Source organism: Phlebotomus argentipes, unplaced genomic scaffold (genome assembly GCF_947086385.1).
Source record: "Phlebotomus argentipes unplaced genomic scaffold, Phlebotomus argentipes genome assembly contig_27, whole genome shotgun sequence".
In the NCBI taxonomy this organism is placed as follows: Eukaryota; Metazoa; Arthropoda; class Insecta; order Diptera; family Psychodidae; genus Phlebotomus; species Phlebotomus argentipes.
The window spans coordinates 137,593-157,807 of NW_026776200.1; the positions used below are offsets into that span (position 1 = coordinate 137,593).

The 20,215-nt window shown below is 35.8% G+C and overlaps 1 protein-coding gene across 1 annotated transcript in view; it reads right to left on the reverse strand.

Annotated features, from left to right (window-relative positions):
• The window catches only part of LOC132264513 (TWiK family of potassium channels protein 18-like), a 32,259-nt gene extending 12,347 nt beyond the window's left edge, over window positions 1-19,912 (reverse strand). Inside the window, 5 exon segments of the mRNA XM_059764748.1 lie at window positions 8,444-8,472; window positions 8,550-8,647; window positions 11,782-11,878; window positions 18,390-18,543; window positions 19,756-19,912. Of these exon segments, the coding sequence (XP_059620731.1) occupies window positions 8,444-8,472; window positions 8,550-8,647; window positions 11,782-11,878; window positions 18,390-18,543; window positions 19,756-19,912 (535 nt within the window).
• Window positions 19,913-20,215: the final 303 nt, after the last annotated feature.

The following is a 20,215-nucleotide window of genomic DNA, read 5'->3' on the forward strand; positions in this document are numbered from 1 at the left end:
TTGAAGTTGCTATTGTGATCAAGGTTAATTCGGCACAAAGACGAGCGGCGCTGCACAAGGCGCAGAAACTACGCAGGGAATTGGTGTACAGCTTTTAGGGAAGTGTTAAGAATTACAAGTTTTTGCACTCGAAAAACAAATTGAAGCATTTTATAAATTATTTTGCGCAGAAAAATCAATTTAATCGCTTTTTTTAGGTTATGTGATTGATATAAATCGGGTTTTGGTGGTAAAATAACCCTCAAAATCATCAAATTTCTCTTTTCCTCGGAAGAGTTGAGCTTTTGTGTTCGAAAAAACATCACAATGGTTAAGAAAATGCTTAAAAGTCAATCATAACCTCAAAAATGTGATTTCAGTCTAGAAAAATGTCTCTTTTCTTAGTTATCTTCGCGGTTTGATATGGAAAACTGTAATTATCGCCACTCATTTCCAGGTTTGGAAGGATTAAAATTGTGGAAAGAAGAATATTAAGCCAAATTCATAACCTCACAATTAAGTCAGAACATTCTTAAGCATTTTCTGAAGACAAAACTATAAAATCAAGACAACAAACTCTGATTAAACCGTGATAAGTCAGAAATGAGAGTGAAAAACTGCCGAAGGAGTCAGAAAAGCGATGGAAATTGTATTTGAAAACATTCAGAAGTGCTTGAAGGCATAATTCCTCCCCCTTGCCGTTGAATGCTCATGAGGGTTGGTCAGGAAATGCTGAAAATCCGCGGTTGCGAGTAGATATTGAATATCAGGTCGCCACATCGTTCCCATGCAGGCATTTGAGAATGGCTTTCAGTAAATTTTGCGGCATCTCAATTATGCAAAAGGCCTCGAGAGGAAAATACATGGAGCTAAATTATTAATACAAATTCATCTCGCCCTCCTCGTGGTCAAACACAATTGAATTACACATTTAGGAAGAAAGAGGTTGAAATGTGCACATTATTGGCATACATTTGTAAATAAAATTAGACACCACGATGATTACGGGTTATAAAATAAATTGAATGCTGTATTGATTGCAAGGACATTCCTGCAAAGTGCGGGCGGATGAAAGCAAATCAAATTATACGCATTATACATATGTATATAATGAAATGGGGGCTCGAGGGTGTGGATAATGCAACATTGTGCAACACTGCACAGAGGTGGAAAATTGATTTCATTCTGTAATCAGTCACTGGCCGTCAACATCCGGCGCAAACGAAATAATATCACATCTCATGGTGATTTTGTCGAAATTATAGAGAGAGTTTCAATCCCTTATTTTGGGGCCAACATCAGGCCAACAACTGCCATATTAAAGGGAATGAGCTGAAGTGCATCCGTGTGATGTGGAGAAAAACTTTGTCCTGAGAACACCTCTCACGTCTAATGAAAATTCTTCCTTGGTGGTAATATTAATTGGAATTTCGTATCTCATTGCAGTTTGTATTTGTGTTTTTGTCTTTTCCCACACATTTCCTGAATAGTTTATATGTAAGGAAGATAATGAAAATTTTGATTATTCCTTCTTGTGGCACGGAAGGAAGCAAATATACTTACTTACATCATGAGGAAAAGGAGTTGAGCTAAAGAAATTAATTAAACACCGGCAAATGGAATGAAATTGAAAACTAGAGATTTCCTGTGAGCAGAAACTGTGCAATATAAAGTTTATTTGACACTTGCAAAGTGAGTTATTAGACTTTTTCAAGTATCGTCTTAATCACTCCGGCGATTCTTAGAAGCATTATTGCTCAAGGGGGAGATAATATGGCTGTACACCAGTGGCAGTGCTTAAAACACGCATTTTCTGCGCTTCATAGACTTTTCCAAGCGTCTAAAGTGACATAACCTCAAATTTAGAACTTCTTGTATTGAAAAGACACAATTTTTGTTTTCTTGAGCCTGAAAACTTACAAAAAAATAGTAAAGTAAGTAAATAATCGATCTCTTGGCTGTAATTAGAATCATAAACTTAAAATTACCGTGAAATGCCTCACAGATTCCTAGAAAGAAACTTATTTGGAATGTTTTAAAGGCAATTCTGGGCAATATTCATCAATTCTTCACTGACAATTAGCTTAAATTTGCTATTTTAGAGTAGAAAATCAATAAAACAGGTTTTAAAATAGACAATTTTGTATCCTGAAGTAATATTTTTGAGGTTATGATCAATCTTAGCGTAATTTATAAAGTTTAACATTGAAATCTTGTGATATTTATCAATTTTCTTTCTTATTGTGCCTGTAAATTGCAAATAATATCAGTTTAAGTGCAAGAATGAATGATTTTGTAGGTTATTTATTGTCAAAATTTATCTTAAATTAGTAACATAACCTAGAAATATGAGAAGAACAATTCTTTTTCTCCAAGTATTGCGTTAATTTCTTCAGAAAGTAACTTTTGAACGCATCATATTGAAGATATTGAAATACTTCTACTGAATTGTACACCACTTCTGACCACAATATCTCCCCCTTGTTATTGCCCTGGAAAGAGCCAATAAGTGCGATACAGTGAAGGTATTCAAGGGGAAAATGACGGTTATCAAGTAAAATTCCGATCGTTTCCAGCGAAATCCATTAAAATCAATATCTCTCCGGCAGATTTCATCTCCTTAATTCAATCTCAAACATCTGAAAGGCTAGAATAAACTTCCACGAGAACTTTGTATGGATATTACATGGCAAATCACTCACCCTTATGTACATCTCGTGTAGCGCTTTTTTTGCAAAATTCATACTTGAGGAGTGAAATTTTAAAAGCTCCGATAAATCAATTCTTAAAGCACAGCACGCACACCTTTTCATCTTTATTCACTTATCTCTGTTTCACGTTCGACTCTTGCGATTATGCTTCCACTTCCTTTTCATACACACACACGTTCCTTCCTGTCGCTCGTGTATTCAATGTTAGACTCTGAATTGTGGAATAAAATATGAGAAATTGTTGCTCAAATTTTGTGTCTTGTAGATCAGAGAGAGAGAGAGAGGAAGTTAACATTGGGATGTGATGTGAAATCGTCACAATTGAACATGAGAAATTCTCGATTTCATTCCACCTTGAGCGGAAAAAGGAAGATGCGAAGAAGTCGCGCAAACAAAACGTGGAGGTTTATTGGTTGTTCACTTTGTGGAATTTGCCCTACTTTATTCTTTCTTCCCTCACAAAATTCACCACACTTCCAACCATATATAAACTCCGAAAGGGTGAGTTGGAAATATTTGCACACATTCAGCAAGAAAATGTCATGGAAATGTCGTTTTGTGCTGAACCACAAAGTGCAATTCAATTTTTTTTTTCCTTCTCCTCCTCATTCTCCCTCTTTGACGCGTGAAAACAGTGAAAATGTGGGAAAATTTAATATTTCACACACACTTTCGGCAACCACAATTCATCAGGCGAGTGATTAATTGCATAATCTGAAGATTCTGCCAAGTTATCAGACAGAATTTATCACTCTTCTGACCATTCTTGATCGACACACTCTGGGAATTAATTGGCGGGGAGTAAAAACACTGGCAGAAAATCTGCCAGATGTGCTCGGAAATGTAGTTTGTCCGTGTTCAATATTTGATGGCTCAACATTTACATATTACGTGAAACTTTTCTCCAACCATTCAATATTCCACTTGCACTCTTTGCACTTATAATAGGGAATTTATGCTTGCATGTCATCATTAAATATGCATAAGACATCATAGTAGATGCAAAACTAAATGCAATTTCTATTATGCATGCATATATTAGGCATTCTGCAAACCCATCAAATGAAAATTGGTGGATTTAGCTGTAATGGAAATATGACCATTCAGACAAAAAGCCCACATAATGTTAATGTATTTTAATAGAATCCGAAACATTCACTGCTTCAGCTCTTAACTTAATGGCACAATGTTGAGGAGGAAAATTGATTATTTACATCAATCAGTGTTTGAGATAACAAAGTTCTAACTGCAATATATGTCACATCTTCCTCTGTGTCAACATGTGTTTTGTGCTTAATTGATCAACATCACGTAAACAAGTTTTAATTGGTCCTTTGCAGGAGGTTTGCACACTTCAGCAGTGGAATTATGCTAGAATTACCCTATTTTATTAGTAGTTTTCAGTCATAATTTTAACACTGATTTTTCTTCTGCTGTTATTGTTACTTTGCATCATTTTCTAGACTCCTTGAAGTGCTTAGATTTCAGATTGAAATGATCTCAATGTCCAAGGATTTGTTCAAGAATAATTTCTACCTTGAGTTTTGTCTTTGGGAAATATTTAAAAAAACATTCTGACCAAATTGTGAGGTTATAAATCCAGCTTGAAAAACCTTCTTGACTAATTTAATCCTTTTGAATCTGAAAATGAGTAAATATAGCGAATATCGCAGTGTTTTTACTGCATTATTAGGTTGAATTTGCCAATTTTAAGAAAAGATTCTTAGCTTAAATGTGAATTTGATAATTTTGAGGGTTATTAAATCGACAGAAACACTATTAAATCAATAACATAACCTAGAAAAAGCAATAAAATTGATTTTTTCTTAGCAAAATAGTTAAGAAAATGCCTCAAATTGTTGAAATAGAGGCTTTTATAATTCAGATTTCGAGGACAAATCAATTTTCTTTTGGTGTGTTAAATGTTATAAATTTTTCTTTCTGTTCATAAACAGTGAAAAAAAATTGGCTAAATCATCTGATTATATTACAATCAATACATGAAATCCAATTACAATAACTATAAAAATGCATGACTTACAATTTTTATTTAATGTTCGAAATTCAGTTTCATTTGATTAATGCTGCTGTGAATTTCCTTGGAAAACCCTAGAGAAATGCAGTGCACAAAGTGCTCTCTGTGGACTGAGAAATGACTTTAAAAACTTTTCACCCTTTCGGTGATATATTACAGTACATAGAATGGGGAATGATTATATTGTGTTTATACACCCCATTCAATTTTCCTTGTTGGCAATAAAAGCTGATGCGCGGTACTTCATCTAAAAATAAGAACTCTAGAGTAATTTGCCGTTTAGTACTTATAGTCAGCAATAGATGCAATTAACCCAGATTCTCTTTAATCACGAACGCGCTCCTTTCTCTCTGCCGATGCACAGACAGCGAATTCTAAATAGAATCATTAGCCCATTGAAATGTGCCAAATGATCTCTTGATGCTGCTGATGTGCCTTCGAGAATTTTTGCAGTGAAAAGCACTCTTCAGTTTTCCCTCATTCGCCATTATACCTTGTCTTCCGCCTCTTCATTCACAACATATAGATTCTTGCAGTCGTGAAGGAGTCTTTCTTCAGCCATTTGTGACTTGAATTGAATATTTCACACAAGAACGTGCGACTGATTTCCACCAAAATTTGTCAATCCGCTTAGCGCATTCAAGAACTTCTCCACACACACAAAAGAGGAGAAATCTTATTTTTTTTAATTAAAGAAAATACTTCTCAATGCATTTCTCGGTTGATGTGAAAAAAAAAAACAATTTTCTTAAGTCAAATGCGAAAAAAAAACCGCCTTTAACACTGCGTGGCAACTTGAATGTCTTTCACAGGATGAATCTGCAAAATGTCAATTTATGTGCGGGGTTGAGACCAAAAGCCAAATTTAAAATTCAAATTGCTTATTTTGGTTCTCGCGGAGGAACACATTCACAAGAAAACAATAGGGATAATTTTGGTGGTGCCGCTCGCGTGTCGTTGAGATGAAGATGAAAAAGGGGAGGAAAACACTTAATGATCTGACGCACATCCACAGACAGACAACAAAACCCTGCATTTTCTTTGTCTCTTGGCTTTCCTTCTACGCAAGTCTGTCTCTGTCATCGTCGAGAGTGTGTGTCTCTTGTTAAATTTAAAGATTTGCACACCTGTGTTCCGACGCTTTACGCACGACTTTCAGCCTCTTTCACACTGATTAAATCACCTCTTCCATCACCCACGGTGTATATTCTTTGTGGAAACAATCAACATACTTAGCGTGACACGCGAAAACACTCCTAATTCACTAGAATTCAACATCATTATGCATATATTCGTCACACGCAAAATTTAATTTGCACGATATTTTGTAGTAAATTCATTGAATCGAAATTACCACAAATTATTCATGTGCACATAATTTCTTCATTACTATTTTTGTGGCATTAATTAAAATTTCCCATATCTGTCACCATGTATTACGGGAGAGCGGGGAAATTTGGTATGTAGATTTTAGTATCGACTTTCGATGCATTTTCCAAAAAGACAAAACCTTGGAGGAAAATTCTGTTCATTCTTTTTAATTTTGTATTGAAAACCGAAGTTTTTTCTTTCATTTCTCGACATTTTGTACAAAACTGCCCCACTTTGGGGCAGTTTTAATTTTGAGGCAGATTCAAACTGCAATTTTTCAGTTATTCTTTGAGTGAATTTTCTGATTATTCATTGAATGGCAAAGAAAGCTTTAGAATAACTTTCATGGCAAATTCTTTATTGTAGCACAGACACTTTAGCAGAGGCACATTTAACGGAAAACTGATTTTCTTCAATTCCAGCAAGAATACCATGAATTAAATTTAAAATTTCAAGTTATCAGTCGTTTTTGGCGCAATATAATGTAAAATGCACAACTTAGGTTGCATTTTCTGTTCGGAAAAGGCGCTGTTCAAAGCTGCCCCACTTTGCAAATCCCCTAGAAATGTCCAGAAAAGTGAGAAATAATTGGAATAGTCGAATGGATTTTGAGGAAAATGACTAGTAAATGCCAAGGAAGAATCTTAAAATCGCCTAAATGTGGAAAATCAGTGGCTTTTCATGTCTCATGTTGCCCCGTTCTCCCCTACACATTTTTTTCTTGATTTTTCGCGTGACTCTTGTCACCAAACTTATCACCTACATGAATGTAGAATGGAAATTAGGCATGCGGATATGCATATTTGTGAGCAGAAGCAACATTTTGGCTCAGTTGAAGTCATCTTACTTCGCTTGGGAGGAAGAACATTACTTGAGGGATTAGTTGTGCTGAAAAGCAGCCAAACCACATTCCAGAGAGATAGTTAGAGATGTTAGTAATGCTTCTCCTTGGTTCAGTTTAGAATAATCTTCACTCTCTTGCTCACATCACAACTTTCCATATATATACAAGCGAAAGGATGACTAATTTCCATAATTACAGCTAGGAAGAATTATTACAACTGAATATTCCCATCATGAGCGTCGCTATCTTGAAGACAGTGCGGAGAAAATTTATGCAGTTTGTTCCTCTGGATTTGTTTAATTGTGTGCAAAATAATCTAATATTAAGTAATTCTTAGTTTTGTGAATTTGCATTACTTTCAGCGAATTGTTTCCTGTGTGTGTCTGTGTGTGTTTCTGTATTTTTATCTCCACAATTCCATAGTTAACTTGCCATTGCAAATCACTTGTTGGCCACATTATACATAGCTCTATCGTAAGGAGTAAAATGCAAAAGCTCAATTCCTCATGTAGATTTTCTGCGAGTGGGAAAAGTTATGTGGAAAACTTTTCGTCTCTCACTTCCCAAAATCGATAGAGAGAGAGAGTGTATGCAAATAAAGTGGATTTGTTGCAAAGTTACGACAAATATCATGGTGGAAAAATTGCCGACTTTGCCTCTCTTTTGCTCACATAAATGCTATTAGCTTATTAAAGAGCCCTGGAAAATATGCAACTTTAAACGTGAAATGTAGCGCACTGATCCTCCCTCTCGTTGTATATTTTTCTTATCTCCTTCGCATGCTTTACCAACTTTTGGGGGTAATAATATCCGAGAAGAAAAAAAAGTTCTTTCCCACCCACCTCATCCATTAATGAATTTTCCCCATTGAAAATATACACGTCTGAATCCGTTTGGCAGTGAAGAAAAAGAGAGAGAAAAACTCCACCGCGAAGCTGTTTGTGAAATTAAAAAAATTTCCTCGAATTCTACAATACAAGGAGATAAAATGTTATTTTCTCTTTAACAAGCATCACCCGCAGGTTGTCCTTTGTTTATTTTTGCGTATATGTCATTCATGAACTGCGGATTATGTTTCTTATGCATGGACTGTATTAATTATGAGAAGATTGATGTACTTAAATGAAATCATTATTATACTTCTTGGCATCTGAAGAATGTGGTTTGTTACACAATTTCACTTCACCATCAATTCTTGGGATTCTAGGAATTAATATTCTTTTATATATGACCAAAAAAAACACTCTGATTAGAGCACAGTGAAATATTTCTCATTATTATGCATGTCTGATGAAGTTTTCTTAGAAAAAATTCCTCTTTCTTCATCAATTCTGGGAGAAATAAGTTGAGCGTAATTCAGGAACGAAGGCAAGATTTTATGCTAGCAAAACAAAGTGTAACCTTTGTCAAATTTAAATACTAATCAGACGTCAATTGCGCCAAGATGTGAAGGGAATATGAGGGTGAAATTGATTAAATTATATCGATTCAATGCAATCTTACCAACTGTGGTGATTAAGGCCAGTGAATATCTGTGGGAGAAGCAATATTTGAGAATGGCTGGGGTTGTTTTAGGCGGGGATTTTGCATATTTCAAAGGTAAACTCACAAGAAGCCGGAAGCGTAATCCCATCGGTACGCCTTGATCACTGGCTGCAATCCTGGCTGCTGCAGCTTCGAGGACTGCACAGCTCTCAGCAGTGTGTCCTGCAAGACATTCGCCGATCAGAATCACGATGCATATTCAATCGAACAGTATCACCTTGAGATTTCTCTGTGATTGAAATTATGTTTACACAATTTGTATCAGTTGCTGAGCACACAAGCACGGACAGATCCTCAAGAATTCAATTTGCATGTCCAAGTCATGTACAGACACTGTTTACTCAGTCAAACATTCCAAGTCTCACAGCAATATTTCATCCAGACCCAATCAGACCAATCATACACTCTTATAATCGCCCAATATTCCAGCTCATGTATCTTGGACGAGGCCAAGGGGGAGATATTACGGTCACAACTGGTGTTCAGTTCAGCAGAAGTGCTTAAGAAATTGAAGTGTCTCAATATTTTCAAGATTTCTGCTCACAAAGTCGTTTATAAACTAATTTCTTTAGATGTGACACCAGAAAAAAAATCATCGTCATTATTTTCTAGGTTATGTGACTCAATAAAGCAAGAATTACTGAGTAAATAACCTCAAAAACATCAATTATCACGTTAAAAGTGGAAATATTCTTACTTATTTGCAAAGTTTAGCATTTGCATGCAATAAATATCGCGATTTTTGGTTTTTAGGTAAGAAAAAAAGCCTAAAACTCTACGAAAATTAAACATAACCCCAAAAATATGAATTTTTAGTGTTTTCTCATCAAGCTTGGAATCAAAATCTTCAATTTTGAGCTTTAAAAAGAATTATGATGATTTTGTATCTTTTTTTAATATTTGGAATAATTGTTTTAAGTTTCTTGATGATGTTTTTTAGGTTATGATAAAAAAAATTGAAGAAAAATAATTTAAATCCGTTTTTCTTTTGAAACCTCTTCGTCAGTGTTCTTAATTCAGTTTTCAGGCTGATAAAAACAGAAATTGAAGAAAAATTTTGAGGTCAAGAAGTAATGGAAGTGTTGAATAGAATTGAGCCACATTATCTCCCCCTTGGACGAAGCACATGAGTGAAATTCCTTCTCAACAACTTTGCTTTTCCCAATATTTCTGCAATATGGATTTTCTTTGCACACAGAATCATGTGAAATGTGGAAAATTCGAGAGCTTTTCACTCCGAAGAATTTTTCATCAATTTTGTAAATTTACAAGCTTTGAAGTTTGCTGAAATTAGATAAATAAATGAAATAAATTTGCGTTTAGTTCATTCATCAGGCAATTAATGAAGATTTTGCCGTCACTCTTCTACATTTGCAGTGCAGCCAATTTGATTGCTCCTCTCGATTGGCTTCGCCTAAATGTCCTCGATGTACATAATGTACACATGGGCCGAATGTATGTGGCGGAAGCTCTGGCTAAAGTACAATATTGAAAATGTTTAACAGCCATCGCTTCGCTGTGCCGAAAGACGAGGGTGACTCAGGAATGAATTGGGTTGAATCGTGATTTGTGTGACTATCGATATATTCCGTATAGTAATTGCTCTCATGGCCGGAGTGGCGAATCTCTGGGTGTAATGAAAAGCAATGTATGTGTTGTACAACATATTGCTTTCGATCCAGCTTTTCTCCCAATTCATTCCCACTATAATTTCTCTTCAGCACCAAAATATTTCGATTCGCACACAGGATCAAATGCTGGCTTCTTCTCGCTTGACAATTTGCCTCATACATTGCGCATTGCTTTAGATATTGTCCAAGGGGGAGATAATATGGCCAGACTGTGTACACACTTCACTTAATTTTTATGCACGTTAGCACATAACCTGAAAATTATCTTAAGATATTTCAAAGAATCCTCGAAAGAAACTTATTTAAGAGCACTTAAAGGCAACATTGAAGGAAAATTTACAATTTTAGAGGAGAAAATCAATCAAAGAGCTCTTAAAATACACAATTTTCTACCCTGAAATAATATTTTAGAGGTTATGATTCAATTTTTGCGTAATTAACACAGTTTTGCATCGAAAACGTGTGATTTTCATCAGATTTCATAATTATTGTGCCAGAAAATGCAAATGAAACCAGTTTAGGTGCATAATTGAATGAATTTGGAAGCTTTTTTGTAACATAACCTAGAAATAATCTAAGGAATCATTATTTTTCGCTAATATTGCAAAGAAATTCCAAACTTTTCACTAATTTAAGTTAAAATTTAAGCACAAACAGGGAAGTATTGACGCACTTTCACTTAGGAATACTTCTTTTAAGTTGAACACAGTTTTTAAATTAAAATATGAGGTTGTGATTTTGTTAAAAATATTTGTAGTTGTTTATTTGTGAGTTTTTCCAATGAAAGTGACCGAAATTGGAGTTATTTTATGCAGTAAATTGCAAATTTTCAAGCACTTCCACTTCACAAATACTTCAGCCCAGCTGTACACCACTTCTCACCACAATATCTTCCCCTTGATATTGTGCAATGGAAACATATTTGCGATAATGTCAAAACATTCATAAATCAATATCAAACTCCGAGTCAAGTGGTTTCGTGGGTAAATTCTAAGCCTTTGACATTGAATTGCTCAAGCAATTTGTTGTTGTTTATTAAATTGTCAATTAAATTTCAACCTGAATCACTTGAATGATTATAATATAAATTGTATTTATGATATATAATTGCTTTGAAGTTGCATGTCAAACTTCAAGCACAGAAGATATATTTTTCCGCTCTGTGGAGAAAATACCAGAGAAATTGGTGACTTTATGCCATGCTTTATGCTGACGACATAGCATAAGAGGACAATCGACAAGCAATTGTTGGGACGAATTCACAAGTTGTGAGGAAATGCACAAATTTTCTCACAAACCGCAATGTGTACTTGACGAAGAGGATCTTCTCAATTTTTCTCCATTCACCTGAATTTCGTCCTTCGCTATCTTATGGACGAGGTGAGCTTTTGTCATCACTGTGGGTATAAAAGTTTTGTTATTGCTTAAAAGCAAAACTTTTATTTATGATTTTCTCATGTCTTTCTTTTCACGTTTATTACTCCAAGTCTTCCGTCGTCCCTTTTGTTGGCTATTATTTTCATCACAACACACACAGAGAAAAAAAAGATGAGAGAAAAACCGAATGCCATGAACAAAACCCACCAACGCCAAAAACTACTCAAAACTTTATAAAGCTTTCAGACTTCCAGCGAAGAGGAAGATGTGACCACATTTAGGGATTACCTGAAAATGCTGAACTTCTTGAGCAGCAAGTCGTGTCCAATTTTCTTTATACAGAATGTTCAAGTCCTCCGTTATCGACCAAAGTCGATCCACCGTTCTGAAAAGACATATGAAAAGAAGCGCGCTGTAATTAAATTATATCTTTTGCATTTATACGCCGAGCGAATGCTTATAAATATTGTGACTCTATTCACAAATAGGACGCTTCTTCCGGATAAAATATGACATTACATTTCATTAACATAAAATTTCTTCATCTGTCGCATGAACAATGTGAAGATTTTTCGTCGCTTCCGAGGCGCTTTATTTAAATGAAAGGTGCGTAAAAGTTTAAATAGGATAATAAATATTTATAAAATTTAGGTCGTCGGAAATAAATTCTTCACACTTTCGCATTTATATGCACTGAGAAAAATATCCCGAATAACTTTTTTAAAGTTTATATAATGAGAAGATCTTCAATTAATACATATTCGGAAAAACCACAAGAATTTTTATTGTCAATCTAACAGATTTGTTAAATAAGGGGTAAATATTATGGTCGGAAGTGGTGTACAGTTTTTTGTGAAAGTGTTTGGAAATTGCAAGTGGTAAAATATTCGGAATATTTGCATAGCAAAAGCCTTCAGTTTCAACAAATAAAGGCATTTTCTATAAAATTCCACTTAGACAAACAAATTTTATGGCTTTTCTAGGTTATGTTATTGACTTAAAAGAAATTCTGCTGACAAAATAACACATAAAATCATGAAATTTGTATTTAATCTAGGTATATTTCTCATATACTCGGCAAAATTGAGCATTTTTGATCGAAAAAACTTGATAGTTATTGAGAAAAAGCTGAAAAGTCAATCATAACCTCAAAAAATCCAATTTCAGTCTAGCAGAAGCATTCATATTTCCAGGTTTATAAAGGTCTAAATTAGTTCAACAATGATCTTTTAAGTCCAATTCATAACCTAAAAATTTGGTTAGAATTTTTCAAAACATTTTCTAAATGCAAAACTTAGATTAGATTTTGAAAAACAGTTGAATGAGTCTAAAAAGCGATGAAAAATGACTTTAAAGACGCTAAAAAGTGTTGAAAAATGATAGAAAAGCTTTCGGAGTTTTGAGAATTTGTGTGAAAGCTCGGATGGAATTCATTATCATTGAGAAAATTCCCATAATAATGGTGCTCATTGTGATACAGTGTTTTCAGTGTGCTCAGCAAATTGAGCACTTTCCATTCTATCAGTGCATTCACTCTTTTGTGATTTGAAAAAAGAAAGTAATTTCGTCTTATTCTGTCGCTTTATTGTACAGAAATTAATTATATCGTTTGATACGCTTTGATATCATCATTATTGTGAGTCAATTTGGTTTAAATTGAGTTTAAGATCCAAGTGATTTGTGCAACAGTGAATTGGATTGCAGAGAGCAATTAATTGGTGTATGCGATGGCGACATAATCACGTCTCCCATTGAAATTAACCCTTGTCTCTGTCAGTCCGTATCTCAATTCAGTTGTATCCTCACAATAAATAGTTGGCAGTATTGTTTTCTCTGTCTTCTTTGACTTGACTCTATCATGGCCACACTCGTAATCCACCCACATGACAAGTGGACAGTCTAAAGAACGATTTCAGATATGATTTAACGTCCCAGACGACGCAAGGATGCTGAAAGGATGCCGAGGATGGCGCAATAATGAAGATGTGTCCGCCTGCAGGCGATAGTAATTAAATTGCTTGAAATTGTTTCGCTTTGTTAATGGATATAAACACTACACACACACACAACCTGGATGGCATGAGCGAAGACGCTGGGAAAAGAAATAATTCAGGACTATTCACCTATTCATTGTTCTGTCTCTGCGTGAGTGTTCCCCGAAGATACACGCAGTCAAGCACCATTTCCCATTTCATTTCATTTATTGATGACGGCCTCTGGTGAAAACCGTTGACTTTTGTGTATTTTCCACAGCACACAATCATGATCTTCAGGAGGCACAGGAAGAAAATGTCTCTCTCTTCTTACTTCACTTTGGCATTAAACATTCTCAACGCAAACACCATTTCGGCGAGTTGTTTTTTCTTTGGTTATTTTGTCAAGACAGCGAGTAATGTAATCAATATAACCTCGAGAGGTGTTTGCGTTGCTTAAGTAAATGTGCTGAAAATAATATATACTTCCGCAGATATAATGAACGCATCAATTACAAATCTCTGGACAGATGGATCAATTTCCACTACAACTAGAGAATGTTAAAATTCAGAGATATCAAAATTTCAACATAACACATGATTGCAACTTGTTGTCAATTTTCTACTCAGCTTTCAACGCATTTGATGAAAAGCAATCGCTGAAGATTGTTTTAAAATAACACATTTGAGCTGTACAAATTGACTTAACACGTGTTAACCAGAAGTGAAAGTAACAAGTGGTTAATTTTCTGGGGTGTGGTGAATTTCTCAACACACATGGTGAAATAATTAACACAAGTGGTGAATTTTTAACACAATCGCCATGACTGAGAATAGCCAAGACAGTTTTAAGCTACATAATATATATTTTACACTCCTTATTTGAATGCGAATTGATCTGTATTTTAAACTACCATAACACCTCTTTAGCATTCCTCAGTGTGAGTGGGAATTGATCATTGAGGTTTGGTTAAGTTTGTGCAAACTTGAGGAGCTTTTTCCTATATATTTTTTCACTCAATTTTCCCCTTTCTTGCGCTCCGCTCAAGGAGAAAAAACACTTACCAACATGTACATTCTTATAAGCGATTTGGAGAGCACTAAAGTACAAAAGTGGTCACCATGACCTTGTCCGTGGACCATCGCCTGTGGCAACAACACTACTGAGGCTACATCAATCTATCCGTGTTTATTTATATACGAATTGGATGCGGGATGAATTTCAATTTTGTAAAGAGCCTCTCCATTGAGCCGAGCCGCAGCTTAATGCTCAACCCCCAAACAACACAGTCCATAATCTACATGGCACAATAGTTTGCTGAATATTGCAGTGGGACGAGGGGGAGGTTCTCGTGCAGTTCACAACGGGAGCAACTCTCTCTGTGAGTAGCAAAAGTGAAGGGAAGAAGCAGAAAATACCACTAACACCCTTTTATGGGGGTTGCCAAGAGGACGACGGATGGCGAGGAATACAATCAGGGGAAACACAATAGTTTCATTATTGCACTGGATGGTAAGTGCGGCGTGTGTGTATTACAGCAAAAACAGCACAAGTTGATCAGTGAAATGGTTATACAGTTTCGCCTTTCTCGTAAAGTTAACTTTTCTTTCTCCGCCACCTCCATTTGCACAAATTTCTCTATACACAGACACACTCACATAACTACATGGGCCCATATGTATAGTCGTGGTGAAATAAAAGTTCGCCTTTTCCGCCTTCTCACGGCTTTCTTCCCCATTGTCCAACAGATATACACCAGATATTTACTTATAAATGAGCGGCAAACAATGAATTTTCCTCTTTTTTCTTTGGACCCAAGGCGAAAAAACATGAAAGTTTACAGTAGAACATTAGGAAATAGATTCTCATTTCATATCGACAAAACAGCCAAAGATAATGTGGCCATTTACTGATATTATTCCCAATCCCAACACTTTAGAGATTACAGACGTAAGAGCGATTAGACACTTATGGGTTCGTGTCGCTGACGATATCGAGATCATTGGGCACAACAGAAGTTGTGGACTCCTTTCTGACCTTGGATAAACCTTGGTTTTTCCTCGGCGATGAAGTCGGCGGCAGCCGCACACAGAATAAGGAAGAATAAATGAATATTACGAGCACTATCCTGAGGTAGACGTCGTCAGAAGGAGAGGTAAGCAGAATAGAGAACAGTGGAGCCGAAATCTTGTCAGGCCAAGCCCAGAAAATGGTTCTAGTGCCGATTAAGCAAGTAAGATTTGCAGGAGATCCGCCATTTTGAGCTGTCTAGCGATATATCGAGTGATATATCACAGTCTTACAGACTCGTGGATCATCCGTAAGTCTGTCTCCGCTCTTGGCGCAAAAGAAGCATCACGCCAAAGAGGTTTTCAAACTTAATCTCATCCATATGCTGTTGCTCAAAGGCAAGACTCCATCGCTGTAATCCTCGAGCGGAATTGCAATCGTGAGGAGCTGCAAAATGGCATTTTGGAGGTGAGGAATTTTATATAATTTGTTATTTTTATGACTTTTATGGTAATTTGCCTTCCATCAATTCTAAAGACCACCCAACACTGGCACATTTGGGCGGAGAGAAGGACGTGCACACACTTAAGGAAATGCATCATGAATTATCTTGCAAATCGTGGTGTTAATAAGAAAATCTCTGCACCGACATCAATGTAAACTGCCTTCGCTTGCAGCTCCTGCAAATGCACCCATTTTTTATTGCGCCAAAGGAGCATTTGCCTTCAATTTGAGGCATGAAATATCCTTGGGGAGATTGCACAATGTTGGCAAGTGGCAACCACAATTTGATATTTGGCGAGAGTTATTCTGAATTAATGATGACAGGAATGAATGATTCAACCTACCATTCTAGAGACTTAGTTCTGCTTGGGAAAGAAACTATTTTCTCAGGCTTGTCTTCATTATTATCCTTTGGCAATGCTCTCGAATTTCATGAGAAAAGTCAATTTTTGAGCAGTCTCAATGGTCATGAATGTTTATTTGTTTGGCCTTGTTGAAACTTTTTGAATTATATTTAAATTTCTAATGTATTAAAGAGGAAGAATTTGTAATAAAAATACTTAAAATTTTAAATATTGAAATATAAATCACAAATATTGGGGAAATTATTGTATTTAGAGGCACAAAATACGCACAATAGATTATTTGTTAACGCACAACAACAAGGGTCATATTTGTGTGTAATTTCAGCAAATAATACATATTTCTAATTCTCATTAAAATATTTTCCTTTCAAGAGATACATAAACAACATTTATGGTGCTTGCTTTTGGCCTTTTTTTCCTCCTCATTCTGAATTGCCAGAGAAAAAAAAACAGTGGGTAAATATTATAATTATGGGAAAGCCTGCGTGTGTGTGTGTGGTGGAAAAACAGCAGGGATGGAAAATTTTTGGAATATTAAATTGGGGTTATGTTTAATTTGAAATTGTAGCACGAAAGAGCTTATTTCTCTATCCCTCGAGAAAAATTACACTTCATCAACGCTAATAAATTGGAGTGCTGTAGCTTGTATGTAAAATACACCGTCCGTAACTTGCAGAAATGAAAAAGGATTCACAGCCACTCTCGCTGTGCTTCAGCGAAAAGGTGGCTCTATATATATGTAATACGGTGAAGTCATTTGAAGGAAGCACAACAAATACAGCCCAGAGTTGAAATGGGAGGAAAGCTTTTTAGCGCGGACTGACAGAAATTATCCTGGGCGTGAGAGAGAAAGGACGAATAAGAAGGAGATTCGGAGGACTATATAGTAAATTTTCGTGTTAAACACTGTGGAGAAAATTAAGCCAATAATCGTTTATTTTAGTTATACTCAGGATCATCGTGCAGAGTGAATATTTGACAATGGGAGGGGGAGAGAAAGGAGGTTGCAAGGATGGCTTGTGGTCGAGGTGGTTTTCCTGCCAGGCTTTAGTTACCTCTGGCTTCTTCTTTAACTTTGGGCCTCGACAGAGACACCCAGCATGGCATTTATCAGCACTACTATCCTCACATATGCTGAAATGTGTGTATTTACTAAATATTTACACCCTCTGTGTCAGTCGCCCATTGAGGAATCCCTGTTGTGGGCCAGATACTATTGAGGAACAACACATTTTCCTCATCATAACTTTAAATGATGCTCCAAATTCATGCCATTTTCCGCACTTGAAACTCCCTCAACTGAAGGTATCCATGAATTTCATACCACAATAAAATTAATTTTACAGGCTTCTTTTTCGCCCAAATGAGCACTGTTGCCTGCCTATTCTCTATTTCAGTGGCAAAATACTCAAACCTTGTAGCATTGATATTAGAGCAAATTGTATGTTTGATGGTGCGAAAGGCCTGAACAGCCATTCGCTCTTCTCATCTATACAAAGAACGCATGAATCCAATTAGGGCGCAAATCTATGATAATTAACATGTTGAGGATCTACTCAAGGGGAGTAATTGAATTTACAAAGACGAAGCGTGCGAAATACTTGAGAAAATTCCCACTGAAATTTCTGCATAACATTATATATATATAGTAATTTCCAATTCACTGCTTGCAATTCTTCTGAAATATTCATGTATTTGCAATTGGGTGCAACAAGACAATTATTTCTTCAATCTACATATGTTAGTCTGTGGAAAATGCAGCTCAAGACGTCTTCCTTTAGTAAAACTTATGCATTACAAAGCTCAACAGGAATTGTTGGAAAGTAATTTCTATGGAATTCTCCATGAGTTTCTTTTCATAAATTCCCATCAGAGAATTTCTATGCATTTCACCATGGAAGAAAGTTCAAAATGCACGCATAATTCAATTTTTCCTCAGCTCTTGTGAGTATTTAAACAATTTCAAGTTGAATTTCCAACTTCTTTTACAATTGTGCATCTCATGTAATGAAGAATTCTGTAAAATATAAAAATTAACTTTACCTGGAGCGAATTTCTGAATTCACCAAATCAGTTCTTGGATATGGTTTTGATGCTGCAACAGATGTTTCTTCTGCATTCCCAGAATCATAAGTTTCCAGTGTTACAAACAAAACTGAACCGAATGTTGTGTACGCCAATACGAGAATTAAAGCACCTAAAGAGAGAGAGAGAAAAAAAAGTTAATTCATTTGACATGAAATGCTGAAATTGATAAAATGTGAGCTGTTTTTAGTGAGTGATTCAGGGATGGAATTATGCTAAAATTACCCTATTTTCTGCGTCTTTTTACAGTGTCGTTGAACGACTCTGTATTTCAGCATGTATTTTTGTCACCATACTTAAGAGAAATATCACACACGACTTCTATTTAAGCGTTTCTTAACTATGAAAGTGCATTTTACTGCGATTTTGCGAAAATTAGACAATTTTTCTTGACAAAAATGACACCAAATGACAGTTTTAGTACGCAAATTTGTTATGAAAGTGTTTTATTGTTCGTGGGAAACAATTTTACAGACTTTTTCCACTTTCGAGGCGACTTTTTGCGCTAATCTCGGGAAAAGTGGGAAACATAACCTCCAAATTATACTTATTTATGGTTCTCCTTATTCAATGAATGTCTAAAGAAATACGGAAAATATTGCTTTTTATATTATGAATCACAATTCACTGACGAACATCGTTGCATTAGTTTAGAAAATAGCTGATCTCAGAATAAAATTTATAGAAATTATCCGTAATCCCCGGAAAATCCGTGCCGTTTCTTGACAATTATTCTCCATTCCAATAAGACTGTTTTAGACTCCAAAATTGCACTGTGCAACACTAAAAACAACAAATTGCTAAGCAGATGCATTCAATTTCGCGTCAGCATTCATTAAGAGTTTTAGCAAGTCTGTAGATTTTTGTCCCGCAGAAAAGAGGGTAATTTTAGCATAAATCCACTGCATGAAGTGAGATTGTAAATTAATTAGGGGGAAATAAAATGTTCACAAAATAGTTTAGTCTAGAGAATCACATGAGTAGAAGGAATACAAACTAAGCACGCATATGCCGTGATTAAATATCCTGTTTCAGCAGGTAAACATGATGCATGTTCAGTTTGGTGAATGTTTAATCAAACTTTTCCATGCAATTTTGCATCGCGCCACTCTGACTTTGGCAATGAAGGGTCGCTTTTTCCATTTAGTATACCGAAATTTAATTATAATTTTAAAGTTTAAATAGCACTACGCTGCACACCGCCAGCAATAACATATGGGAAAATACGCACAGAGGTTGTGAATGAGATGATGTTGAAATTGCCAGAGTTTCTGGAGAAATTTAAAACAATTTTCCTGGGCTAATCATGCAATTAAAAACTCACCAATAGCTGCCAACATTGGCGATCGTCTCTTGGAAGATCTGCCACAGAGACCGGACTTTTCCGCCGATTTCTGCTGCTTCGGCGATGGAAAGCACAGCGACGGACTTCGAGGACTCGGTGGTGAGCCAACGAAGGCTGGCGGTGGTCTATTATTCATTTTCCCTTTATCTGTAACAATAAAGTGAGGCGAAAGTTTAACAATTAAACCTCCAACTTTTTTTTTCTGCCTCTCAACCACGCCCGAAGGCTCGGGCTGAAGGTGGCGGATGAGATACACGACAATGACGAAGGAGTTCGTGAATGGGTGCTTTTTTCTTCTCCTTTTCCCCCGCCCACTTGGCGCAATGTTTATATTAGAGAAAAGTTGTGATGTGGATCATATGGTGAAGTATAAAAATATTGTACTTGTGTTTTGTGCGGCAGCTTTTCAGATTCCCGCACCAACTATATATTGTTTATT